A 27987-nucleotide genomic window follows, 5' to 3' on the forward strand; every position below is an offset into this window, starting at 1 on the left:
CGGTTCACATTCATCTATCTACTGCGAGATCTCTGAAAAGGGACCTAGGCCATATATTCTGGGCGCTTTTCGTAAGGAAGGGTTTCGCTCGGTGCACAATTTTGCGCATCAAGGCATTTAGACAACGAATCAGTTAGTCTCCAGCAAGTATCTCTGGCCGCCCATGAACAAACGCAAACTCTTGTGAAGTCACTAGACAGCTAGGAAGTAGGTGTATTCCTTAGATCGGCAAGGCGCTTCCACACTATAAACCTCGAAATTATAAGCCCTTTGCGAGACTTGCTTCAAGTATTGCCCCACGATCATTGATCACTTAACCTGGTGACCTGAGGCAATACCTCTGAAGGACATAACAACACAGTCATGTGCAGAGGCTCTCTGTCGAAAGTGGATTCCGCGCTTTGTATTCCCGCCGCCATTATCACAGACCAGGGGATGCAATCTGATTCTACTCTCTTTTCGGAGATCGGAAAGCGCTTGAGATTCAAATGTCAGGGGACGACCGCATACCATCCGCATCCCAATAGGATGCAAGAATGTTGGCACCAGACGCTCAAAGCAGTCATTATGACGCGCGACGAGCCGTCCTGGTTGCAGGTTTTGCCTTTCGTTCTGCTTGGTCTCCGTACAGCCGTTCGCGAAGAGTTTGCTGTCAGCCCTGCTGAGCTGGTGTATGGGGAGACCCTTCGACTCCCTGGCCACCTGGTTCTAGGGAACTTAGAGTTTGTACCCACGTTTCGGTGATTACTGATGTCCTCCGGAAGCCGTTGCAGCCTCCATACGAGGGTCGCTATAAGATACTCGAGCATGGGGAGTACTCGTTCAGTCTGGACTTTGGTGGCAAGCCTAAAAGGATCTCCTTGGTCAGGCTGAAGCCTTTCATCCAGAAAGCAGACGGCACTGGAAGAAAGCGAGAGCGCCGCAGCGACCGCAGCCCCCCTCGGTTGATGAAGTTAAAATTTTTCAAAATTTCTCGGGAACTATTTGAGGTACAACGTTTTCAAATACCTGAAATCCTTAAAAACACGCATTTTGAGAGCAAAAAGTTCCAGCAATGCAACCAGTTGATCTATTTCACCATCAGTTCAAGGTAAACCTTTTCTCTAAGAAGAACCTACTCTACCAGTAGTAACCGATTGATACCAACGCTATGGCTCGTCAAAATTCTGGTTTTGGCAATTATGTTTTGATTAATGTTAAGCCTATCAGCGTGCCTTGATTTTTGTCGTTGTTCCACCCGGCAAAACTCCACCTCTACCTTGATTGTTCTACATTAACACAAGGCAACCATCAATTCTTCAATTTCTGCTTTCAGACGTGAAAGTAACTGCGAATTTGAAGTTACAAAAATACAAAAATCTTTATCCATTTTTAACTGTTATTGTATATTTTATGAATATTAGCTACAGTTTATAGTATTGTCCTAAACAAGTTTATAAATAAATAAAAGTATTTACAAAAGAATCTATATCTAAGCTTAAAGCTAAAAAGATGACATCACATTTACAGGGAAGATACAATAGTACAGATTAATCTTAATGAACATAATCATGTGAAATATACTGTTGGGGCTCAACTATGACACTCGCATAGTGTGGACTTTCATTTCGAAAATTCTCAGTAAAATTACAATTATCCTGATTATGATTGTGACTGTGATTATGATGCTGATGACTATGACTCACATGATGGTTGTTATTATGATGATGGTGATGACTAGAGGCGAAACAATTCATTTCAAAATTTTGACTTAAATCACTATAAACCGAAGTGGCCATTTGCGGAGAAGAGCCAGGATTCACCAGAACCTGCCCGCTTGGTCCTGGCATTGTATTCTGTCGTTCGCTCTCCGATGAACTACAACTATTCGAATTCGCCGAGAAAGGACGAAGATTGTTCGTTTCGATTGGAGATGGGTCGTAGTAGTAAGGGTTGAAATAGTTATTGGCATCGTTGAAGGTACTCGTGTTCGAGGCGATTGAGAGGTTGTCCTCACTCGCGGCGTAAGGTAGGTGCGCGGGAAACGTTTCGAATTGCGGTGGTTGATTGGGAGCTCCACGTTGGAAGCAGTGACCGTTTCGTAATGAAGGATCAGGTTGAACTGGAGCCTGGGTTTGAGAAGGTGGAACTGCAGGTGGGCTACATACTGCTGAGATTGCAACCGGAGCTGGAGGAGTTGTCTCAGCGTTCAAGGAACGCTGCATGTCGTTCAAGATTAGGTCTTTTGCCTCTCGATCACTGAAAGATATTTGTGAAAGATTTTATTTCAATAGCACTCATTTACAATCCAGAAGCTTCAAATCGTAACACCACACTCACCTCAAAACATAATTGACGCTCACTATACAATGCGGTCGTGACGACCGGGTATTATGAACAACAGTCGCATACGACTGCAACCATACCCATCCGCCTCCCTTTGTTAGAAATCGATAATACTTGGTCGTTACTTGTCCTTTATACATAACTGCATTAATAGCGAACATAATAAAAAGAAGTAATGATAATATTTGTTAAATAAAATTGCCAGGATTATAAAGCTCAAGTTTCCACTTACGTATTTGGTGTGAAAAGCGCATATGTATCACGTCGGACACGTGAATATATTGATAGAGGGTCTTTTCAATTAAATCCTGGGGTTCGTATCCTGTTAGCTGTGATACTCTGCAAATAGAGAAAATCAGGAAGAAGTTTTGTTAAAAGGGTGCGTATGTGTACTGGTAGCATATTGTATGCATTGGTTTTATACTCGGTTGGGTCAAACACACTCTGGGGATTTGATTGTTGACAGATTTAATTGAGCGGTTATTTCGAGTGCATTTTGATTTTTTTTAAGTTTAGGGAGCAGCAGCGTTTAAATATTGAAATGGGATGGAAATAGCATACTCCATAAGCCGTATATGTACATAAAGAGCTATATTCGTTGACACCTCTATTGCCGTGGTGGAAAATAAGCTTTGAAGTGAAAAGAGCTGCACGGGGTTCCCACATTTGATATTGTAGGGTATGTGTAGTGAACAAGAAAGTTTAAGGTGACCAAATCACCATCAGTTAAACTCCTCGGTAACTACTAAACCCAGTATTCAATCAACCCCGACAAAGGGTAGCTTTCCGATAGTGGGAGAAACCTCTGGACGCTGCCAATGACAGCGTAGAACCTCGCCTTCTAGTGTGTAGTTAACTGATGGTGGTTGACACTTTTATCATTTTTATTGTATGAACATTGCATCCACCGATGTTTCCATGCTGCCGTCTCGACAATGTGCTTGCTCATCACAATTTCAGTAACAACAATTGCTAATGGTTTCTATGATGTATGGTTATTCCACGGTCCCTGTGCACTCTGCGCAAACCAGAGCCCGCTGCGACAATAGTCACACTAGTGCAGTATATGTCGTCATGGAAACTTGGGGCGCGGCGTCAAATAGGCTCACAACAGGTCATGCAAAGAGTGTTCAATATTAAGTTTAGATAAGTGTGTACTAAAATACAATCATTACCAGCTACGTGCGGTAAATAAAGGTCCTTAACCCGAATTCCTGGAAACCAAACAAATTTAAGAAAGATGACTAATTCTACGCCCGGACAGCGTCCCCTAATACCCAAAATACGAGGTATGGGTGCTGATTAGAGTAAATAGCTAGTCAAAAATTGCACAGGAAAAAATAAGCCGATCAGAATCCTAAGTCGTTCAAAGTACCAAAATGCAAAACGTTGCAGGGAAAACTCCAAAACCAGTTGCTAACTGCAAGCGCGAAATTACAAGAGGAGGTTCACCTGGTGAGCGAAATTCTCCTAAGTTAATTTAGGCATCAGAGTATTCGCAAACGAAGGAAGCTCTAATCCCAATATCATCAACCCCGGTAGGTGTAAACCCCAAAGGGTAGTGGGAATGCCACCTTTCGAGCCCCACGTTGGGCGCCAACTTTGTAATCCCACGGCGTGCTCTGTCGCAGGGACAGGAGCTTCGGCTGCAAGCTGCGATATCCATGCTTCCCCCTTTCACGAAACAAGGGCTAGGACGTATATCATTGGTACCACATCACATTGATGCAGGAGATGCCAAGCCGATAAAACCGCGTCACTATCCGGTATCGCCAGCTGCAGAGAAGATTTTGTACCAGAAGGCAGATCAGCTGCTGGAAATAGGGATCGTCGAGAAGTCGCAAAACGCTTGGCCTTCTCCGATGGCGGTTGTCGTTAAACCAGGCAAGGTAAGAATGTGCTTCGATGCCCATAAAGTCAACACTTGTAATCCGTCATTTTGGTGTGGTGGGGTTGACTGACGGTGTATTAACATTGATGCCAGACTAATGGGAAACTGATCGTATCCTTTGGACACTACAACGGGTGGGGTAAACTCCTGTTTTTATCTTTTTAATAGGAAACAGTACCTCATCAGTCACACATCCAAACTTGCGAGGGGAGACTTATTATATATCACTCCCCAACTGACACATATTGCAAGACTAGCCTACTTACTTTCTCTACAGCTGTTGGGCTCTAATTAAATTCCGGAAAGCTAAAATAGGCAGATTCGGTTTGGAAACTTGACCAATCCAGAACTTTCTGGTCATGCATTAGTATTATCACTCGGCCAAAACCTTTCTTAAATATTCATTATTAACACCAGAAACTAATATCAGCCAATAAAACCCGCAAAAGCCGTCGAACTTTGCACGATATTGAAAGAAACATGCAGATATTGGTACGCCCCTCCTGTGGGGCTAATCCGTTAATATATGAAATCGCTTTTTAGATTAAGGGCTTGGAAATAAGGAAATATTGGAAATATCTGAATTTAGTTCATAGAGAATAAGGTCTTACCTTGCATCCAAGAAAATCAATTTCAAATCCACACTAGCTCGAAACATGAACATATTTTGATGTAATTTAACTTCGGTTATCGCTGAAGGTGGTAGAGAATGCCCAACTGCTACTAAACCCAAATTCTGGATACAACCTTGTCCATCACCATAATCAGGAAACACCCGGGCCTTCAAGTAGCCTGAACAGTGGATAACCTGTGAATGATTTTAAAAATTTCTTCTTTAAAGAAAAAGTTGATCTAGGAAGTGAATATCGATATTTAAGGATAAGTTGACGGTTTACCTTATATCCTGAGGTGGTGAGACCGGCATTCCTTTTTGCCAGGACACATTTCATTCGTATGAAAAAGGTTTTCTCAAATTCGATGGTATGTGAAAGTCTGTCTTGGGCCCCAAATGAATTAACGTTATGTTGTATGTTATGATGGTTGTTGTGCTGGGCGTTATGAATTCCATGGATGGGACTAAAAGGAGCACCCTGTGAAAAAAAAATACCAAAAATATATTTAAACTTCATTAATGCTAATCCAAGCTGAATGTTTTGAGAAGAGGAACGACAACAATCATTCTAAGTGATTTAATTATAAGCAATCCAGTCAATCCTTCAAACCTCCGTCCTTCAAGGACATCCTTAATAATATGCAATTTCAAAACAAAATCAACTTACCTGCGCTGAATGCAAATGATGCAATGACAAAATTGCATTCATCTCGTCTTGATCCGAAACGTGTATGTACTCATAAATCGAATTGCCTGTTAATTCCACCTGTAGCAAACAAACAGCATATTTGAAAGAATCCTCCCTGAACAACCTCATCCACCACAAACCTGACTCAATCCCAAATGCACTGAAGCCGTTTCCGAAATATACATAATCTTCCCATCAGGAGCGACAACAAAAATAAACCCGTCCAGAGTCTGCAGTAGGTGTGATCCGAGTTCCTTAATTGTTGTTCCACGCTGCAGGGATTGTGCTCCCCATGCCTCACCCAAACCTGTGTACAATGATGGGAAAAAAAGTGAAATCAACTGAAGAGAAATATACTCCATAAAACATTTCCTAATTATATTGAAAACATAGCAGCGAAAAACAATATGTTCACGTGAATGGGAACAATTCGTGCACAAGTGCTTGACATCCTTTATTTCAGACAAAGGGATAGACATGCATAGGCTTTGTGATTTGAAAAGATTCTCTGGCGGGAGAATGAGTCCTTCTTTAACAAGTTTCCAACAAGCCAGTCAGTCGTTTGTCAGCAGATTTTCATTTTTTTTTCAGGGATGGTTGTTATCCCAGCGTCAGCAATGTGACGGGATTGTGCGTAGATATCCTGGAGGCATTCAGTAGGGTGGATACCAAACCCTTGGTGTTTAATGCCCTTTAGCTTTTTATTTCCTGTGTTCAAAAGGCAATACTCCGCAAACGACTTCACTTAATTGTCCCAATTAGTTCAATAACACACGCGTTCGGAAGGACGTCGGCTCCTGTAGGAGGTTGTTATTGATTGTTATGAACAATTCATATTTAATGTGGAAGTAATGGACCTTTGAAGTCGTTTTTTGGTAATCATTTGTTTCTAGATTAGTAATGACTCTAATAAATCTTGATGAAGGAACTGTAGACCAAAAAAGGATGGAGTTCTCTAGCGCGAATAAAACTAACCCAGAAACTCGTCGTTAACGAAGTAATAAAAAAAGGAGTTCCACGTCAGTAGAATCATGATCTTGAGATGGCCAAACGAACTTGAGAGCAAGCTTCTCTAAAATCTCTAAAGTTGTACTTCCTGTTCATTTTATTGATTAGGGAACAGCGACATTATCTTTCTTTTTTCAACCATATGATTGAATAAGGCCATATTTCAGATAGATGCAACTAAACATATATAATGGTCAGTGCCATAGGAAGAGAAGTAACCCAAACACATAAAAAAACCTCAAGGACTCCAAGCAGAAATCAACCCAGTTGGTGCCCTTTTTACAAATAAGGGAACCAACTCTCTTCTGGAAGGTCATAGGATATTCGATGTCAGGTGAACTTAGAGGTGTCAGTCACCTGCGAGTATCTTTACTGGAAGAAAAATATGGTGGAATATAATAGAAAACATAAATTGGACTTACCATCAGGAAATACTTGTCGCATTTTCAAATAAGACGTTGTCAAACGGATAATCGATGCTTTGTCAAGTTGCGATGTAATAGCGCTGGGTAATGGAAGAAGTTTGGCAAGTTCAAAGAACTCGGCATTTTCCTTTTCTCTTCTTGACCGGGCGGCATTTTTACTTTTCTCCTTCATTGCACAAGTCTTTTCGAGACCTAGTCAGAAAGATGGTTAAAAAAGATACATTTTTTTAAATTAGGTCTTGAAAATATAACAAATGTTATGCACAAACTGGTCCTCATATCCTTAAAGAGCAGAGGTCTCAACAGTTTTTTCAGATATTTAATAAGATTAATTGTCTCGAAATACGTCATTACTCTATTATTTATATCAATTTTTTTATAACTTTCAAATGCTATGGACAAAAATAGACAACTTGTGGTTTCGTCCAAGGCAGAGGTAACTCATCAGACGCTTTATAAAGAAGCAAGCAACATTTAGGCAGTTTCTGATGAGCTGCCTCCATCCTGGACGAAACCGCAAGTCACCTGTGTAAATTTGGGTACTAGCTAGAGGGGTCCGTGGACCACAAATAAGGCAAGAAAGTTTCTTTCCAATTGGTTTAGTTTGCCATAAAAAAGATGGCGGGCTCAGGACTTCTTCAAATCCTCAAACAAAATAGAGATATCAGACTTTAAGGATTAATGAGCTCTCAAATGGAGAAGGGATCATTTCACTGGGGACTACTCGTGAATTTCGCAACACTTACACTTAGCGAAAAAGGCTACCCCTGACCTATTCCTCAATACCTTCGAAATGTGACTAAAAGAAGGAATATTTCCTCTCCAACGGTGACCCAAAAGTCGATATTATTTCCTAAGCTCCATAAGCCACCTGGAAATCTAAGATCATATTGTCTGATGCATTCGTTAGATGCAATTCAAATGGGTTTTATTATGGATGTATACATCCAGTATATCCGTTAGGATGAAAATCCCAAGGTCTTACCTATCGCATTCCTACAGCACCAGAGCAATCTGCGGGATTTCTGATATTGTTCCTGGATATGATGCTTCCACGTTAACTTGAAATGTACTACTAAGTACTTGACTGTTTGTGCCAGCTGGATTTCCGCCCCTCCTAAGGTGGATAGCGCATAGCTGCCCCACCTGACGTTCCTAGTGAACATGACTAGTCCAGTCTCCCTAGCGTTCACCATTGTGGAGGCACGAGTTGCTACCCAAAATCGGAAAGGGCAATAGCTTGTCGGAGGGTCAATATAAGTTTAGGCTCTCCACTCTGGATGTATTAAATATGATCGTGAATGCGTTGAATTCCGACAAGTATTAACAGACCCAATGAGGGGGTGACAAAGCGGAAATTCCCATTGGGCCCGGAATATCATAAAAATTTCTATGAAAAAACAGATAAAAGGCGCAATCGCAATGATTTTCATCCCGCGACTGCTTTTTCCACAAAGTTTTCACCCAGTACCCGGATTTTTCTCTACGGCTCTGCGTATTGGAGCCGAATATCAAAAAGGGGTCTTGAAGCCAAATTAGAAGCCCTGAAATAAATGCTCCTAGATACTTGGTGAGGGTAATCGAAAAGAACCTCCAAGAGAATTGGTCAAGGAGATATTAAAAAAATTGCGAAACTGCTTAGAAAAATTAGGATATTGTTTGGGAAAAATAAGAACTTACTTGGGCAAATTGTGATTTGGTCTAGAAAAAATATGAATTTAATCGAAAAAGGCTATATTTTGATTATACGGGGAAATACAATTTTGTTTTCCAGGGCTCAGGTGATGGCAAGACAGAACCTTCTATCAGGAGTAAATTATCTAGATCCGATCAAGAATATTCTAGATGACACATTCGGGAGGTAATTCTACCCAAGGACATTCTAACTCCAAGAGAACATAGATACTTCTGTATTTTGGCAATTCCAGATAGAGATAACTGGTAGACAATCTCAAATAATATTCTAGCTGGATACCTATACTTCCCCCTCAAAAAATCAACTTGAGAACACCTTTTAGTAGAAGAAATAGTGCTGACGCGCAGATAATAGCGGAAAATCTTGAAAAGATAACTGGAAGCATCACACATAAATTGGAAATTCCTTAATAAAACATCTACACGTAATTCTACAATTACTACTCTTAAAGATCGAATCCCTAAAGAATAACTTCGACGAAAGATGCTCATGAAAAACACGATAGAGCACTATAAGCAAGAGGACGCAGGCAGTTGTCTACGATATCTAGGATAACAAAGCTGCTCGAATAAGTGCAAATCTTCCAGAATTATCAAGCCTAAAAAAGCATATCCTCTTATCCAACTTAAAATCAAACTTTAGACAAAGAGTAGGAGTCCTTTAAAATAGACAAGTTAAAATAAGTTACAAGGTCCCCAAATCAGCATTGAATAGAATTTATCAGGACCGTAGGAAGAGAATTCAGGACAGGGACGAACACTACGAAATATTACAATCCACCTAATACTGTTCAAATTCATATTCGATATTGGAAGAGAAAACGGAAGAACAAAGACTACTAGGAAAACTCCGGAAGAGCTAACCATATTTAATTGAAAAAGACTGCGCATCACTGCTCGAGAATGCGATCGAATGATTGAGATAGTTAGAGAAGTGAGTTCGTGGAACCCAAGGCCTGAAATTGGTTGTAGAACCTCAGTATAGTTACTGCCTTTTTCAGTAGCTTAATCTCACTGTTTTATGTGTTTTGAAAACCTCCAACACCCCAGACTTCAAAGGTTCACCCCGTTGAACTTCCAAGTTAGAAGTTGGGACATTTTAGAATGCTTGCCAAAAGGATGGCTTCCTATATCTCTAAATATTACCGGAAAGTATGGATCGCACTCATTGAGTGATCCTAAGTTGCTTCCATTGAATGCGTCTTGGTAGAATATGAAACAGGGTCAACACAAGGCAAGGAAACTATCTCATAATTACTGTTCAACGTCGTCCTTAGGCTGAGCAAAAATCCTGTACGAATTGAAACAGAAGACCAGAAATAATGGGAGGAGTGGAGTCTGTAACTTTGGGAGACACTAGAAAATCAAGGAATAAACAGGAATTCCATCCTAAAGAGAGGACGATTTGCATTTATTGATGAACAAGAACCACTACCTAGCTAAGCGGCACTATTTGAATAAACTTACTTTCTATGGGTGGAAATATCGAATCAAACCATTCTGCTCACAACAACGGGTAACATTTCAAGAAATATGTAAATAGTCAATCTGTAATCGGGAAGACTTCAATAAGTAGAGGGAGTTATCCATTAGTGGCTTTGGTCTCAAAAACTAACTGGAATATACAGGGCCACGAGATATCAGGAAGCAACAAAAGGACACTGGAAGAACAGCTCCTGAACAATGGAGGCCAATCCATCCTTTATTTTCTCAATATAAAATCTTTTTTATCTTTTATCTTTTTTAGCTAAAACGACAGATCAGTCTCACCCACGGTGCATATGATTTTTTTTTTAATAATTCCTTTCTAGTTTCTGTGATCGCTGCGACAAAACCACAAAATGGATGCCATATTTACAAATACCGATGTCTCCTTAAGTTGAAGTTGTTGTAAAATTGATGTTTATATTCCCAAACAGATCGTAAAGTTCACCCCAAATTTTAAAATTAAATTTTGAAGCCAAAAGCTCCCATGTTCGTTGTTTGGTTCCGAATAAATGTGCCAAAAATAGTTCTTAACGCTTAGAAGTAAGTCTTTTATCTGAGATGTTAATGGTGATAAATCCGGGGATTAAGAAGTTTTAATATATGGTGGGTGTGGGTCATTCACTTCATATTCCTCGCGAAAACAAAGGAGTTAATCATTAATTTGTTCTTTTCTTGAGATTTAAAGCCACAAAATGTCAAAGTTGGTAGCGAATGAAAAAGTCGTCACAAAAGGAGTCACCAGAAGTTAAATTAAATGAAGGAAGTATATTCCTTTGAAAATCAGGAAGAAAGCCCAAATTCATAAAATATACATTCCAATACAAAAGATCCTTTTCTGTTTTCAAATTAAGTATTCCCCGAAACTTTCAACTAAAACAGTGATGACTGTTAGATGGGAGAACTAAACTTCAAGATTGGTTTTAACTCCTCGCAATCTTACTTTTTCATCCCCTAACTATCAAATAAGAATAATAAAACTTCCAAAAACCACTAATAGCCCGATTTAAATTTCATCCTCTATACATAACATAAAGTCACATTACAAACCAAACACATAATTTTACAACACTTCAATGATCTATTCTAGGAAAAAGGACTTCACTCACAAAGTATGTTCTCGGATGGCCTCAACACTGGCCGTTTCATTGCACTTCCGTATTTCATTTTTGCAAGGACTACAAAACTCGACTGTAAACTGATACGACATGTTGCACCTGTTTCACCTGTTCGGAAGTAAGATCCTGTTTGACTTGAAATGGTAGGGATATATGTAGATCCTCAGCATGTATTAAGGTCTCAAGTGAATTTATTGCAAAAGGGCGTGTACGTAGGCTTTGATGTGGTGCCACAATTTATGGCTGTGGCGGTTCAGAAATCATTTTAGGACTTGATTGGGAAATTGGCAGAATAAATTGGTAGAATAAAAGTATAATTGTGGATTGTTGCGTTTTATTGGGTGGGAATACGAAGATAGTGGTTCATTGGAATAGTAGCTGAGATATGGAAAAAGATCTTGAAGTGTAGCAAACCTTGCAAATTTAAATTATTGCCTCTGACAAGATCACTCATCCGTTATCCCGAAAGAAGTAAAAAGGAAATAGGAAAAAATAGTGCGGAACAGACAATAGCAGATGCATCTTTCAGGCACCATTCAGTTCACGTTGAATGTTGTCAAGAAATCCAGAAGAGAAAATGAATTCATAGATCATAATCAAAGAAAAAGGAATTGATCCCCAGCTACAAAAGTGGTTGAAAAATGATCACAGATTGATAAGTAAAAGATACTAGGCTCTGAAGTAAGTGAAGGACTCGTGGACTAGATACCTATAATATGAAATCATCTACAAGGAGATATAATTTAAGACCATTTTACAGACGTCTGAGAGTAACAAGGAATAAGGAGTAACAAGGTAACAAGGAACAAGGACGACTTATAGGTGTACTTATAAGGCCTGATATCCTTAACATCAAAAATAGAGCAATTAAACTTCGACAAAATGATGAAAATTATATCAGATGTAACTTATATAAGTTAAACAAAGCATGCCAAATTTGCAAAGCCCTACTCCTGTTTCCCATCTTCATCATGGCTATTTGGATTTTGTCTTGTCTGTATCCCCTGTTATAGGAGTACCACTTACACAGTATTAAATATGTTTCGATAATGAAGCAAAACAGGACAGAATCCTAAGCAAAAAGGAAGGATATCATGACGAATGCCAACAAGCGTAAATAGAGAAAAACCAGGAACAAGAGCCGAAAAATCCTAGAACTAAAACGAATTGCTAACAAAACCCGCAAAAAGAAAAAAACATAAACATATAAATACCGATATCTGCAAATGTGCAACTTGTCCACAAAAATTACATCAAGGTTCCTAACAGAAACAACCCTATGTAAGGGTGCAGCAGGGAATCTAATCGAAAATGTGGAGCAGATTAAAAACTGATGGGTCCTATACTTCAAAGAGTCAAACACGGCGATACAATCGACCCTCTTCAAAGTAGTCGAAAACACCACCCGCCTGCAAAAGAATTAAGTATGTCGTAAAAATGCTCCGAAGTAGTGATACACCTAATATGGACGGGATATCTACAGAATTACTAAATGCACAAAGTACAACTGTGCAATCGAAGCTCCATGAGCACCTGGAAGATATCTGAATAGACGAATCTATGCTAGAAGATTGGCCCAAGAGTCTGACATACCCTATTTATTAAAAAAAGACGATAGACTCTGTTCCGACAATTAAAGAAGGATTCCTTTTCTCTGTTTGGGTTTTAAGGTGAACCTTCCACAGAAAATACAATCAGTGAATACCCTCCTCTCCCCTCCAGTTGGCGAAAATAATTCCCCGATTTGAAGGCGGGAGAGCAGTGGGCTACACCGAAGTAATGTAACAAACGGTTCCAGCTAGCTCTCTGATGATGAGGAGGCGTTTAGTTGGTAGTCTGACAGTGACCCGTGCCGGGAGTTCAACACTCTGTGCGTCTACGCATTCACTTAGCCCCCCTCCCCCCCCAAATGAAAGGGAGATGAAATGTGGATCAGTGCTCAGCCTCCGCAGGTCCGCGCGGCATTCGAGCCATCAGCTGATTATAGCAATTTATAGATAGCCAAGTGGCTATGAAAACATTACACTCTCGGGCTGATAGGTAAAGGCAAAGGCAAAATTGAGTGGCAGTTCTCTCAGTATATTGGACATTTGGGAAACTACTCAAGAAGCTCATGAAGCCAATGGTGAGGTGGTATAAAGGACATTTACCCACAAAACAAATTGGAGAAGGAAAACTAGGGACACATCTGCCCTAACGATTGAAGGAAACAAGCAAACTGGAATTTTTGCCAATATTCTGCGAAATACTAAGGCAGATCCGAAGATTACTCTGGTTACTCTGGTAAAAAATATCAGCATATCAATTCGACCTTCGAAAGGAGACCTTATAATGGAGCTTAAGATACTGAAAAGCAAACGCGGACTTAAACATTTATATATGAAACAGGCAAATTTTTCGGACAACAGGCAACCATCAAATACATGGATTACTATGGGATTACTAGGAAGTTCACGAGGTTTTGGAAAGACTAAAACTAATCACATTGGAGGCATTGGTGATTAAAGTCCTATATTTTTGGAAGATCTACAGAAAGCACAACTCGTAAGCATCAGCCTACCAGTAGAGGCGACACTCTATAGATACCGGTAAGATATGCTGCGACTGCCAACCAGTTAAGGATGGATTGGACAGTTGGGAAACTAGTAGATAAGTAAGCAAAATCCATCTCGGCCATTATCATATAATGTTAACGTTACCATTAAAATAGTCCGAATCTGAAAACTACCAAAGCAGCATGACTTTTAACTACAGAGAAGTAAGTAGAAAAGGCTCAATCAGATGAACATGAAGTACGTACTATCACAGAGCCTAGAAAAACTCATAAGACAGGGAAAGGAATATTTGCGATATGTATCCTACAATCAAGATGCTAGTCATACGATCCTGAGTCCAGAAGTATGTACCCCAAATGCTGACAGTTATACTTATATATTCTTGCCATAGAAGATATTAATCAATCAAAAGTAAGCAAAACGAAACAACAATAAATCAATGAAAAACAAAACGAAACCCTAATTTCCACGAAGTTCCCAAATTTTATCAAAAACTTCAAATGGTAGAGAGAGAGAACTAGATGCAAATTCAGCTACCAAATTTCTAAACTTCCAGAACGACAAAAACAAACATGGTGTTTGGACTCCATTGCTATAAACTAAATAAAATAAGAAACTAAGGGGGATACCGGGATACCGGAAGCTAGACGCTTTTTTTATAAAAACGTTTGAGTTGACATTTGCCTCATTAGTACCTAGGACGTGATATATGCATATATTATGTGAGAATATCCACTTTGATACTGATACTGACATTCAAAGTCTTAAATTTGCAAAAAAGTAAAATCTTTAATTATTATAATTTTATTAGGATTCCACCATATATTTCCACCAAATTTGGTAGGATCATGCTATATGTCATAGCGTACATTGCTGAAAATTTCGTGATTCTAGGATAAACTTAAGGGGGTTTTTGCAGGCAACTACTAAAAACTATAGTAATATACAATTATTAGCTTTATTTGAACAGATATCGGTATGGAAGGTATTTCTGAGTCTAGGCAACATCTAAAGGCAGCCTAATTTTTTTTTCAGATTTTCAGCTAAGTAGTGTCTGAGAATGGATCCGTGAAAGAAATGATCAATTTCGGCCCCCGCACTGCCCACCTTTCCATCAAATGTCAAAACTAAGACCGGCTTCGAAAAGTACTACTAGTTTCTTTCATTTGATGCCCCACATGATTATATTTGGCGGAAAAAAATATACACCCCCCTTTTGCATGTATGGGGACCCCCTCCCTTAAATTCGACATAGAATGATGTAACTAATTGTATTCGTGAGCATTCACAGTTCCCATCTTCGCACCAAATTTGTGTTTGTATTAACCGTTTCCACGGAAAAGACGTGTGACAGACAAACAGATAGTAAACCGATTTTAATAAGGTTTTGTTTGAGCAAACAAAATACCAGTATAGTGGTAGTAACTTGGGAAAAATAATAAAACTACCTTCAGGTTTGGTGAAAATGTGCTTAGAAAAATTAAATCTCATTTGAAAATGACCCTAAAGAAGTCGATAACTGGCTCCTGAAATACAGTATTAGCGAGTATGAACAAAATTTTCGACCTTAAGAGAAGTCTTTTGATTCTTCTTGAGACCTGAAGCACTAATTGAAAAACGACTCTACATGGCAGCCATGATATTATATCACACAGTTCCAGTCCAGGAACAAAATAACAGGAAAGCCCAATGAAGATGAAAAAAGACTGATCCATTTTGAATACAAATCGTAGATGAATTGTCCTCAAACTTACTCTCGATCCTAATTTAACAATGGCGCTCTTATTTGAATTCTTTTTAACCAAAACTAGAACACTCCATAACTTTAAAATGTCAATTATTCTAAAAATGAAGTCTTTAAACAACAACAGATCAACATATCCGTGCCTATTCGTTAACACTTGCATTTCTCACCAGCGAACAAAATGCATTCCCAATAGAAAGTATTAAAACTCCTCTTAAAACTCAAAAATCCCATCATCTCTATCATTTTGCCGCAGACCTTTACGACGCATGATACAACATTCAATTAAAGGATTACCGTCTGCCGCCCCTCCCGAAAGTAAACAATAGTGGAAATCGTTCGGCTGGTGTTGGACGGTGTTTATTCAAGGCAACACTTATCTCACCATCAGGAGCCCACCCCAATTCCAACACCAGTTCTATATTCTCGCACAATACCCGCTCTAAGGCCAAGTATTTGCTCGCAGCCTTTATAATCCCGCGCTAATGGCATTTCCAATTTAACACCACCCGAAAAAGCAGGAAAATGTTACAACTACTGGTTTCCGGCAGACAAACATCTCCTGCATCTTAAAACGTGATTCCCAACAATTACACTATTAACATAAGGACACTGGGTTTTAACAGTTCCGGGTGCGTGAAGACTTTGAAGGCTGCCCGCAGATTCCGTGGTCCTTTCTTCTCCGTCCGGGAAAAATCAATAGAGGTCACGTTCGATGAAAAATCACGTTTTTAAATTTTCAAAACCTGCATGCGGTAGAAGATGAATGTGCGTTATCTCACGGGAGATGATGTGTTTGTGTGTTTGTGCAGTCGAATCATGAGTTCACCCCCAAGGTACCGGCAGTGCACCTTTAAAATAAATCCCCCAATGAGAGCTTAGTTTGATGTGTTTACTTGAATTTGCTTCCTGTGTGCATAGCAGGTCGAGGTATATACATAGTCTCCCACCCTTAAGTCTGTTGTGTACTGCTTGGTGGTGAGCACGCCTCCAATGAACAGAACCACGCCCCTTTTGAATACATGCCAGTTTTTCTGTTTGATTCTAGGTAACTCATGAGGTTGTTGAGTCGCAATGAGGCTCGTGTAAATTAATCAATAATTCATTCATGGGAATCGCGAAAATGTACCGTGAAAAATGGAAATGAGGGCTGAAAACTTGTTAGTTGAATCCACTTATAAACAATTATGCTAATAATACCAAAGTTTAAGGCATCTTTTTCACGTCAGGTTGGTGAGTGGGGAGAAAAATCTTAGGCAATTATTGTAGTATTTCCTGAACAAGGATTTTTAAGATCAATCTTTTTTCTAAACCAATTAAACTTTCCCTTGGAGAGATGGAATATTAAAGAGAGATTTATAACATAAATTTGAGAATTTAATGCGAATTTCGGAATAGATAACTGGAGGAAAGGACGAACGTGCAGTTAAGCCTAAGTATATTTATAAATACTGGACCTAATAAAGGAATCTTGTTATTTACTAAATTGGAAATGTTCCTGCAGAAGATTTTGGAGAGATAATACCAGTCTGCTTCTAAAAAAGTGAAGAAAATCATCACATCTGATGTTGAGATTGAATAATTGAATTCAAAATAAAGGTCATGATTTACAAGAGTTAAAGCGGTAAACAAGGAATTCCACAAGAAAATGAGGACCAAACCTACCCTGAGTTAATATAACTGTAGTTGACAGTAAAGTATACAGTACTGGTTTACTGCCCGGAAACAGGGTTCTGGAAGGTTGAGAAAGACTACATCAGCCGAAGACCATCGGAACATTGGCAGACTTGATGCACGGCGTCCAGCAAAAAAACCTTTTGTAAATGGAAGAACGCGGAAGCAACGCCATTTATGGGGAAAGGTCCACGAAAATTGGCCACTAGAACAGTAGCAAACTGTAATATTCTCCGATAAATCCCAATTTAATATTTTTGGGTCGGATGGGATCCACCACGTATGGAGTAGATCAGGTGAGCGATTCAGTGGGGTATGCATCCAGACCACAGTACGCCAGCCGATGAGCAGGATGATCTGGGGCTGCTTTCCGTTTTATGGTGTTTTGCTTTGGAGGTGGGCAACTTCCTGGCCGAAAACTCAGTAAAGCAGCTGACTTAGTCCCGGAACAGCCCGAATTTAAACCCCATAGAAAACTTGGGGGCACTAATGTAGAAAAAAGAAGCTGAATAGAACCCGACATGCCAACATGAGCTGATTTAATCCTTTTAAGGACGTGGAATGACGAGATTAACATGCGGATTCTGCAGAATACAATTTCATCAATGCCAGTGGGGATTAGAGCCGTAATTAAGGCAAAAGAAGGTGGTGGATAGGGGAGGGAGGACTCAAAATGTATGCGCCGAAAGGAGCAACAGGTCTCATTCTCAGAACCTAACCAACCGAAAATATACCACAGTGTTTTCTGTTCACTTCTTGGTGGAGTATAGGGCATCCACATAGTTAGATTGTACTTTAGTTTCACTATCATCCCACTTGACGCTGTACAAGTGATAAGTTCACAGCAGCGAAACAAACAGAAGAACACCGACACTCATGACGAGTATGATTCGAACCAAAAGTAGCGAGATTGAAAGGCTGACGCTCTACCCTCTGAACCATCGCGCCATCATTCACCATACTATCACGAACCAAAATTTCAAAATAATAGTTTCAGTTTAAACAGAAGCACAACCAATAAGAGCAGCGCATGAAAACCTCAAATTTACAGAACTAGGTATCAGTACAAACTGAGCGTTAATATTTAAAGTTTTCCTTATGGGAAAATGAAGAAAATACTAAATTAGTTAGGGTTGAGAGACTGAAGGGAGCTTCAGTTCCAAGCAGGACTCATATATTAGGTCATTTATACTGTCGTTTGAAGCAACTACTTAAACGGCTGTCTCTCCCCTTTCTTCATATTCCTATTTATTATCCGAGGTAACCACCTCAATTTGGTCCATATGGGAATTAAAAATGTTTCAAACAAGGTATTTAGGTGGGAGAATTCAGTAAAGACCATATGTTAAAAATGTTGTCGGGTTCCGAAAAATATCCTAAGAAATAGGGCGAAAAATTGGTATTGATAGGGTAAATCAAATGTTCGGTTCGAAAAACGCCTAAAGAAAGCTGAATTAGTAAAGCGAGAGTGAAGACAACACTTCAGTTCTATATATCATAGAAAAGAGACATAACATGGAGCAAATAACAGGAAATTTTTATCTTTGAATTATGACTTGCATACTCGTATAGTCGATGCAAACCAGCCGTAATATTATCTTACAGGATAAATGCTGAATAGGAAGATTCCCTTCTTTAATAAGAAAGGACTTCAACTTGTTCGAATAATAAATGATAAATAATTCAGAAAGGCACTGGGCATGGACCAAGGACCAGGCACAAAGTTTTCATCACCTGGTCAGCGGAAGGGGGAATTTGTGGCGAATCGTATAATTCGGTAGATAGGGCTTATAGTATTGGTCGCTGCTCATCCTCAAGCACTTCGTTGGTCAGCTAGGTTGGGCTTGAGATTGAGGGAGCTTTTATATAATACATTAATATTAACGGCAAAACCGTTGGAGTACAAAGGGAGATGCCACCCTGCAGAATATGCAAAGTAATGGTATGGGAGAATATCGAAACCAGAGAGTGGGCACCTCGGGCCTTCTAGTGATAAGACAAACAGCCGATAAGAAGTACAAGACTGAAGAACCGTAACAAGCCCCCATCCAAACAGTCTGTTAACTCTTAACTGTCAGGTTTTCAATTAACACTAGAAAATAAGGGCACTTCTAAGTCTTTATTGTATTATGAATTCGTCTGTAGGGGTTTTCAATCTTTACGTTACCAAAATTCATTTTGTACGATGTCCGGTCGTACTTATTACAAAAGGCGCCCAACGTGGGACCTTAAGGTTTGAAGATTCAGAAAGAGGAACTTTTATAAATAGTATATTCTCACTTCAACAGTTGTTTTCAGATGAGCATGCCAAACGTGCACTTATTCCAGCTTCTGAGCTTTATTGAATTCATGCCTTGCTTCTATGAAGCTAGTGTAAAATATATAAAATTCACTGTCCATTTCATGCTACTATAAACGAAGGAAATATTATACATTGTGTTTACCCTGTAGAGGCATCTGAAAATACAACCCTCTTGCTGCTAAAAAACTGAACGATTTTCTTAGTTCGAACTTCTTGGAAATGCCCCTTTTCCCTTTGTGTAGAATGGGATTCTTTTTGATCTGATTTTTGGACCCTGAGTTATTTTTTTTCACCTAAGAGTTCTTATTGGTGGCGTTTCGAATACTACGAAGATGAACATATAGAAAGGAGTTTGTTCTCGTACGAGCATATGGTACCCTGCAGGCTCCCACCGAAAAGACACATATCACTCCGTGTCTATCTACTATCTACGTGTCCCAGGAGTAATGCCTCTGACCACTGAAGTGAACGTCCTTCATTTTTCTACTAACATTCATCGTGATTTGTATCTCCAGTAAAATGCCACGAGAGCTTTCAACGATAACTGGAAGTTCCCGAATCAACGCTAACAGAATCAATGCGATGAAAACTACCATACACAAGTTGGATTCATCTAGTAATAAGATGTCTGCTCTGTAGAATATATCTATTCAAGATAGTAACAGCATATCGGACGAAACTTCAGACTTCATGGTATTCTACCTGCAAGAGCATAATTTTATTACACCAGGTATTTTTCAAGCTTCACCTTCGTCTCGAAATCATCAACTACCAAATTCGAATGAAGCTATTTCCAAGGAAATGTCTCAAAATTTACGCATTCAGGAACTGCTTTGATTAATGGAAGCCTGTCTATTTATGTTGTTTATGTTACCAAAAGGAGTTTATTCTTTCTAAAAGAGTCAACAATGTGTCAGAGAATATGTTTCTAAAAGGGAGAAGATTTTACTTTGGCATGAGTGTTTGTTCCCTAGGCAAACAATTTAAATTTTAAGAAGAACTCCTGAAGGTCCGTCAGAGTGGAAGATAGAGGTTCACCAATATATGAAATTGGCCTCTCTTTGCGTAAGTGAAACGTATTTTATTTCCAGGGAGAGATTCTACAAGGCAGCCCCAGAATTTGCAATGAGTAGCCCCCTTTCTCCCCTTCTTAGCGAAATTTTGTGTGTTTTAAGCTTATATAAGAACGCTAGGCTGTCGTCGCAGAAGGTAGCAAGTCAAATACTAGTTAACTCAGTCAAATCAGGATAATAATCACGAGCTGCAGTGTAGCATTATAGCCTGAATGTCGGGCTCTAACACGATAGCGTATCCAATTGATTCGTCACATCAAGGATTATTATTAAACCCAACTAATTCCTTCTCGCAGTTACAACACATATGTTTTTAATAAACCATTGTATCATCTCCTTTAACCAACACAATCCAGAGCACAAACACGAACCCAAGACAAAGGATCAAAATGAGAACGTTGTACAAGGACTTTGTTGAAAGTTCAAATTGTTCTTTAATTGAAACTATATTTTCGTTGATTAAATGAACCAATTACCATGAACTCATTAGTGTTCCTTCCTCATTCGATTTTATAATCCAACTTAAACAAAGCTAGACTAAATAAAAAAAAATAAATAATGCCAAGAAGGGGTTGTATAATAATACGAGAATATCACTACACTATTTTGAAGAAAGCATCTAATTTTTTCAGTATTGATTTAGTTTTAATTACCGCATCAGAATATCTTAAAAATAAGGTATCCTTAACAACATGAAGAAAATTACTTTTGTTATCCATGGCAGCCGAAAATACTCTCTAACATTCACTACATCGTTTCTACATTTCGTCACACATTCTACTATCCACTTGTTCCCAATTGGCGAATTCCAAATCGAATATGGTTTGAACGTTGAACCGAAACTGAATCCAAATTGAAAAATCAACAATCACCTGTCTCCGATCACTAGCCCAACTGATCAGGTCTGACATAGTCACTTTGGAGAGAAAAGTCAACATAGGACCCCAACAGCTACTTTGTTGCAACCTGAGTTATGACTAGCCGCACTCCATTTCTACATAATGTGACATCAGACAAGGTGAATTCGCCACAATTATCACGGACAATGTCAATTTTTCATAAAATAAAACCTGGTGCCAGTGTGCTCTCTTTGTAAACAATTTTTTTCGTTATGCCCGTGACTAAATGCAAAGCTTGCACCAAATAGTGTTTTGAAAACAATAAGTGTTAAGCTTAGAGGGGTCCAAGTAGGTACTACATGCTACGAGCATGTACTGGAAACAATGTAACTGAATCGGACCCAAATGAAAATTAAATTGCAACACGTGGTCATAATAAAACAATTGTAGATACGAGTACTTTGTATCGAGAGTACCATGTGATATATGAGTAACTTTCTTTGAAATTGAAACTATCCCCATCTGTAATCTAGCACAACCGGGTATCAGTTCATGTTCTTACAGTGAGAACAATGCTTTACAGCTAGACTTTAATGGTGGAAAAAATCCTTTGAAAACCAATTACAAAGAGAAGTCTAGATATTGAGACTGAAAAATCATTTTTCTTAAAAACTTGAGTCTAATAGCACTCTCTACTGTTAGTCGTTGGTTGTAAAAAAAATCTCCTGCAGTCAGATTATTATGAGTAATTCATTCAGCATCAACTAACCTGAGTGCACGCCATAGACCTATGCAGGAGGAATAATGTAGAACTTTCACGGTATTCGTGTCGTAATTTTCAAACATCAACACCTCCAACCTGAAGATAGTCTAAGTCGCATAGTCCTATCTTAAATCCTCAACCAACGTCGGGCGAGCCGCTAGTCAAGAGCGAAAGCCAACTGGTGCTATCATTTTTAGCACTGGCCGATTTCATGCACAGCGCTCAGTATAAAACGATCTAAATCCTGCCGAAATTCCATACGAAATTAAATTTTACAACTTCCCCAAGATATCTAATGAGAACTCTTATAGAGAGTCCATTCATGTTCGTTTGGATTGAAGGACATCGATCGAATCAAGATCGATTAACTATCCGTGAATGAAAAGTGGAGTGGCCATGGTGCCGGCATACATCCAATTAAAACGGATCTGATACTCTTCACCACCAAGGCATGGGTACTCGAGTTCCACCTCCGGCTACTAAAGGAGCAAAGATTGGTTCTTTCCTCCAATATCAAGTATCTATAGTCCTGGATCCGAAGCTAAATTCAAGACTGAACATAAAACTGAAGTTTAAGAAGTCCTGTATAGCGTTCTAAGCCTGCAAGAGGACTTTTGCAAGAAAATAGCGCTTTCGGGGGAGGATAGTTCCCTGCATGTACACAGCCGCGACACATTCAATCCGGAAGTTTAATAGGATTCAAAGGACCGCGTGTGGAAGTGCTACCAAAGCTCTGCAGTCCTATCCAGCAGATGCTCTCAATTACTCCTACCCTATCTCCCCCTAGACAAGACGCCTTAATTAAATACTCTGTACCGTGCAGTGCTGTGAAATTACAAGTGACCGGATGTTGGACAGCGAAGCCTTCCAGCAGTAGTAACATCCGAGACGAAGTACCTCAGTAACTCTAAGCATTCTCCACGGACTACTTAACACGCAAACCGAACTGCATAGGAAATTTTAGTATGGACTTTCCAACCAGGACAGAATGGAAGACTATGACACAGTATTCTTCATCAACGGATCAAAGATATTCCATGGAGTCGGTGCATGAGTTTTCTCGGATACACACAGTGTATTGGCGTGAATAGTGAAGCGATCATTAAGGCCTTGTACTCAGCGACTGCATGCTCTAGGCTAGTGGGATAGTGCACGCACTGAACAGTCGGGACGGCACGCTCAAAATCAACCTTCTCTAGGTACCCGGTTATAGGAACATAGAGGGGAATGAGGTGACTGACGAGCGGGCCAGGCGGGACTGCTCTTGGCGGGACTTCAAATAACGAAGGCTTGCCACCTGAAAGAGTTAACAAGGATTTGGCCTGCCTATGACAAGACCCGATCGCGGGAGCTCTTGTATTGACGAAGCTGTGGAGAAGACGGAGAAATACTCTGGCACTTCCTTTGCGATTACTTAGCACTTGCTACATCCTCACCACAAAGAAATTTCTAGCTGCAGGGTGGGAGAGCTGTGAATGCTACGGGCTGGCTATGAACATCTAACCCGCTGGACTTAAGAGTATATGGCATCAAAACAGCGCTAATTGGACACCTTGGAGCAGTCACTGATACCTATCAACGTACCTGGTCAAAAGAATTTCAACTATTAAGGACATGAATATCCTCTCTTGATCCTCCACTAGCGCCCTTTTAAAAAAGCCACCAGAATTCGCCAGTCACCGAGTCATATTTACGTTCAGATACCTATTGGGGTGACAAACGCTTGTTAAGTACTTAGTTAGGAAACCCCTGAAGATATTACTGGAAAAAAATCAACTATCGAACTGGGTTAAAATTTATCCCCCAATCAATTTTCAATTTGAATGACTTTCAGGCTTTTTAAATGGTATCGCCAGGAGGGGAGATATGCTCTATTTACTTTTCGTCGTGATAAAAATGCCATGAAAGCAGCATTTGCGCAATTGTATATGGAGACAATTTCGACCACGACGACACGCTTTGTTCTGACTGACCCATGTCGATGAAGACCAGTTCAAGCCGTTTCTGAATGAAAATGATTATCAAACAAAACGGCCATTGGCAGAAAGTAAGGAGGTAAGGGGCACTATTTCGCCGATCGACGTGGATAAGACATCCGCTTGCAAGAGAATTCACATAATAACGCAGTAGACCGAGCCGAGCAAAGTCTGAATGGTTTCAGGTTCTTCAGCACCTGCTGTACTCTCCGGATGCCTGTCAATCCGATGCGAGGCCTTATGAAAAACACAAAAAAATCTTCGCCAAAGAAGTACTCATCAGATTTTTTTTTGGAAAAACCCGGCTTCCCGGATTCCTTAACCATTTTAAACGGTTACAGTCTTCTTCTCCAAAATCGTGCTGTTACCTGATCTTCTACAACTCTGGCTCTCCAGCACTCGAACGGTTAATGTCAGCGTAAATTAACTCGCCCCTTTACTTCAAGATGAACCTTCTTCGAAGTGAGCAACTCTCTACTCTCAAGTTTCTACCTTCAACACCCCAGAATCCTATATACTTTTCCTTGAAGAAGTTGCCGGTTGGTATGGGAAGCAGTATCAGTCTGTAGACAAGACCTAAATACCCGGCAAAGGAATCGACTTGTTTGAAACTCTTAGGACAAGACCGATACTGCTCCTCTTCTTTCGAACCCTAACTTAGTTTGTTCGACTATTCAACTTTTGACGCGATCTGCTACTATTCATTGTGGTTGCTATTATCCTCAGTGGACTCGCATATAACATGATTAATAATCGAAACCATTAACTTCGTAGACAGCTGGGGTAACACTTTTCGAATTCAGGGTCTTCGGATTAATTAACACCGAAACCGCGGTAAGTTGCTTTCAGATTCAGAAAGATCATTGACAATGTGGCAGACATTCCTTATCGAATCGAATGAATCCATGTCGTATCTACTGATTTCGATACTAACTCAGGAAGTTTATATTAGTAATGGTCTTGTGTGCAAGTTCGATGTCGCGAAAATATAATTTGATCTTTCGGTTTGTTCATTAGACAAGTTTGAGAGCCTCAACAACCAACACCAGTTGACGACATATCAGCGAGCAAAGGGTAGATGCTATTATTAGCCATTTCCTGTCATTCATACGAGCTTCAAGGCGTACGTTGCCACTAACCAGCCCATCACGCAGAGACACTTTAAGGGTTCCTCGATGGCAAGATACCAAATACTGGTGGTCATCACAAAACGCCTGGTATTCGCCAGTCACCTTATTAGTGAATTCTGGGAATAGATAATGTGCCTTGCTGAGCTTAAAGTAGACATTGTGAAAAATGCTTATTCATTGTCACTTATTAATGAAATGTCGAAGCATCCTGGCAGACAATATCTGATGATTCATCAAAGGAGTTTTCAGAGTCTGTTCTATCCGTTTGTGATATGCATTTACTTTATCTATTTATTTGTTTTTTATTACGATTTTCTACCAGCATTTACTCTTGTTAATGGGTACCGGGCCGATTTCAGTCAATCCTCCAGGGAGTGCCATCCCCACGTTCCCGAGGAGGATGGTCAGGCCCGAGTTTACAAAGGGCTCATCTGAATTAGCGTATGTTTCAGGAAAATTTCTGGAGGATATGTTCTCGCCCTGGTTATTTGCTTTTGGCTTGTGGGAGTTTCATGGTGGTTGGCTTGCAGGTTTAAGCGTGGAATTGCGCTGTACAATTCGGGCAGCGAACGCCGTAGTTGCAACAGAGGTGCTAGATAGCCCGCACTCAATATAAATCAGAACTGCTGTGTCAGTCATGGCAGGATGATTGTGGTCTCTATATCAAGCCGTGTCCGAAGAGGAGCATGGGATTATGCCCAGACCGCAGGCACTCACGTTAAACCCCCTGGACCTTCATGTGGCTGCCCCCACATTTAACATCCGAAAGAGTAAATTTGTTATGAAAGATTTAACACTATTATAAAACATATCCTTGCCTTCGGGACAATATATATCGATCCTTACAAGGTATGTAAAGTTTCAGAATTCTCTCAATAGAAAACGATCAAGCAGCTGTGGCAGATGCTCGGTACCAATGGTTTATGCCGAAGTACATTTCAATTAACCAGTTTCAAATATCTGAGAAAGTGGCTCAAAAAAGGCACACCTAGAGGATGTACATATGAACAAAATAAATATCAGCAGCTGAACTTTAAAGTAAACAACCTTGGTTGGGTTCTGGAAAAGTCTTAAAATAATTAACTGAGCAAATAAAGCATACATGAGTGTTACTTAATTACAAGCCGTGATTGTCGATTAAATCTAAATTTTTTTTTCTACCAAATCCTACCTGGTTAAACGATTATTCGGAAAAGTGTGCTGTTGACCTTCGGGAAACACAAATTTGATAAGACCCCAAAACTAAGAGACCGACGTGATAGGGCTAAAAAACCGAACATCACTTATCAAGCAAGGGCATTTCGATTTCCGAACAGAGTGTAAGACAATACTGAACACGAGAGATTTTTTTTTGTCAGCCACCAAACATATTCAGTCAGAATCCAGATAGATTACGAGGTCACAATGCGCTAATTTTGCCGGGTAATAATAATTTCTAAGAAAGATTATAATTTCACATTCACTTTAATGTGTGGCTACTCAGTACTTTGAACATGCATAGTCACTGGAACACTAAATCATCAATGGCATAACATTAGCACGAATGACAATGAAATCCTCAAGAAGGCGACTGTAAAAGAAACTGATCCAATTTATCACGAATGGAGTTCGATCCTACTAAATCCCTGTAAGAAATGACGATGCAGACAAAAATAGCTTTTGGATTTAATCCCAATCTTTAAGCAAAATCCAATAGAAATCCAATAGATGAGAAAATATTCGTCTCTTGATTCCCCATGAAAAGTGAGCTCTACACAGATTTTCGTCCCCAAGACCATCCAAACCATTTCCTGACTATCATTCTGCCGCACTTTTCTCACTCGTCCTCGTCTTCGTACAGCAGAAAAGTTAAAAAGTCAGCACCGTACTAATTTACATATTAAAGACGAAATCCTTTAAAGCATACAATCATTTAGTTTGTCCATTTTATTATATGTGGTCACACTTAAATTCGAGTAAAGTCTCAAGCGCATTGTTGTTAGGAGCTTCAACTGTCCCGGGCCATTGTTGCTTTGACTTCGTTTACTTTATGCGACAATGTTCTAAGAAACATACATAAATACACGGACCAAATTGCATTAGTGAAACACGGCGAGAAAACAAAGTTTTTCACTTTTTTTCGTCGCATTGCGGCTCTTAAAAATACAAGGAATGCTTTAAGATCTGCTCATTTGTCATGGATCTCATGCAGCCTACATTATATGTGCATGTCCTTCCTTCTTGATGGCTGTTTTGATGGTTCGCATCACTTTGAAAATCTCATGCACGATTGATTTCGTAATTGATATCGGGATCGGGGCTTCCGTAATTTGAGAGTGTGGACGGGATGTAAATCAGATGATGCGTGTAGTCCTTGAACCATTGCGCATATGTATGCGGTTTAGTATTTTAGCCGTTGAAAGATACATTTGGATGTGCGTCCTGCAGTTTATTGAACTTAAGAAGAACTCGGTGAAACCGTTCGTCCTAGAACTAAACATATGATCCACTAAAGCTTTGGGATAATCAATGAATGACGATTAAGATGAAAATGTTAGGTGATAAGCTGCACAATCGACCCTGAAATTTATATCAAAAAGGTCCAATCCAAACTGGCCTTTGATTTTATCTGAGAATCTATTACATACATGATAACAAATTAAACAGACTTGAGCTATTAAACGGAAGTACCATCGATCCTAAC

At 39.6% G+C, this 27987-nt stretch overlaps 1 protein-coding gene across 2 annotated transcripts in view; it reads right to left on the minus strand.

Annotated features, from left to right (window-relative positions):
• Positions 1–1372: 1372 nt before the first annotated feature.
• LOC119659495 (protein single-minded) overlaps positions 1373–27987 on the minus strand; it is a 34020-nt gene continuing 7405 nt past the window's right edge. Inside the window, exons 1-9 of one of the 2 annotated variants that reach the window (XM_038067612.1) lie at positions 21303–21471; positions 6948–7142; positions 5658–5824; positions 5497–5595; positions 5113–5307; positions 4828–5024; positions 2558–2664; positions 2320–2467; positions 1373–2238 (exon numbers count right to left, since the gene is read on the minus strand). In XM_038067612.1, coding sequence (XP_037923540.1) covers positions 1536–2238; positions 2320–2467; positions 2558–2664; positions 4828–5024; positions 5113–5307; positions 5497–5595; positions 5658–5824; positions 6948–7142; positions 21303–21315 — 1824 coding nt within the window. In that variant the 5' untranslated portion in view covers positions 21316–21471 and the 3' untranslated portion in view covers positions 1373–1535. Of the gene's footprint in view, positions 2239–2319; positions 2468–2557; positions 2665–4827; positions 5025–5112; positions 5308–5496; positions 5596–5657; positions 5825–6947; positions 7143–21302; positions 21472–27987 lie in introns of those variants that run through there. The other variant, XM_038067613.1, reaches the window with a different exon arrangement.

Source organism: Hermetia illucens, chromosome 6, assembly GCF_905115235.1.
Source record: "Hermetia illucens chromosome 6, iHerIll2.2.curated.20191125, whole genome shotgun sequence".
NCBI classification, from domain to species: Eukaryota; Metazoa; Arthropoda; class Insecta; order Diptera; family Stratiomyidae; genus Hermetia; species Hermetia illucens.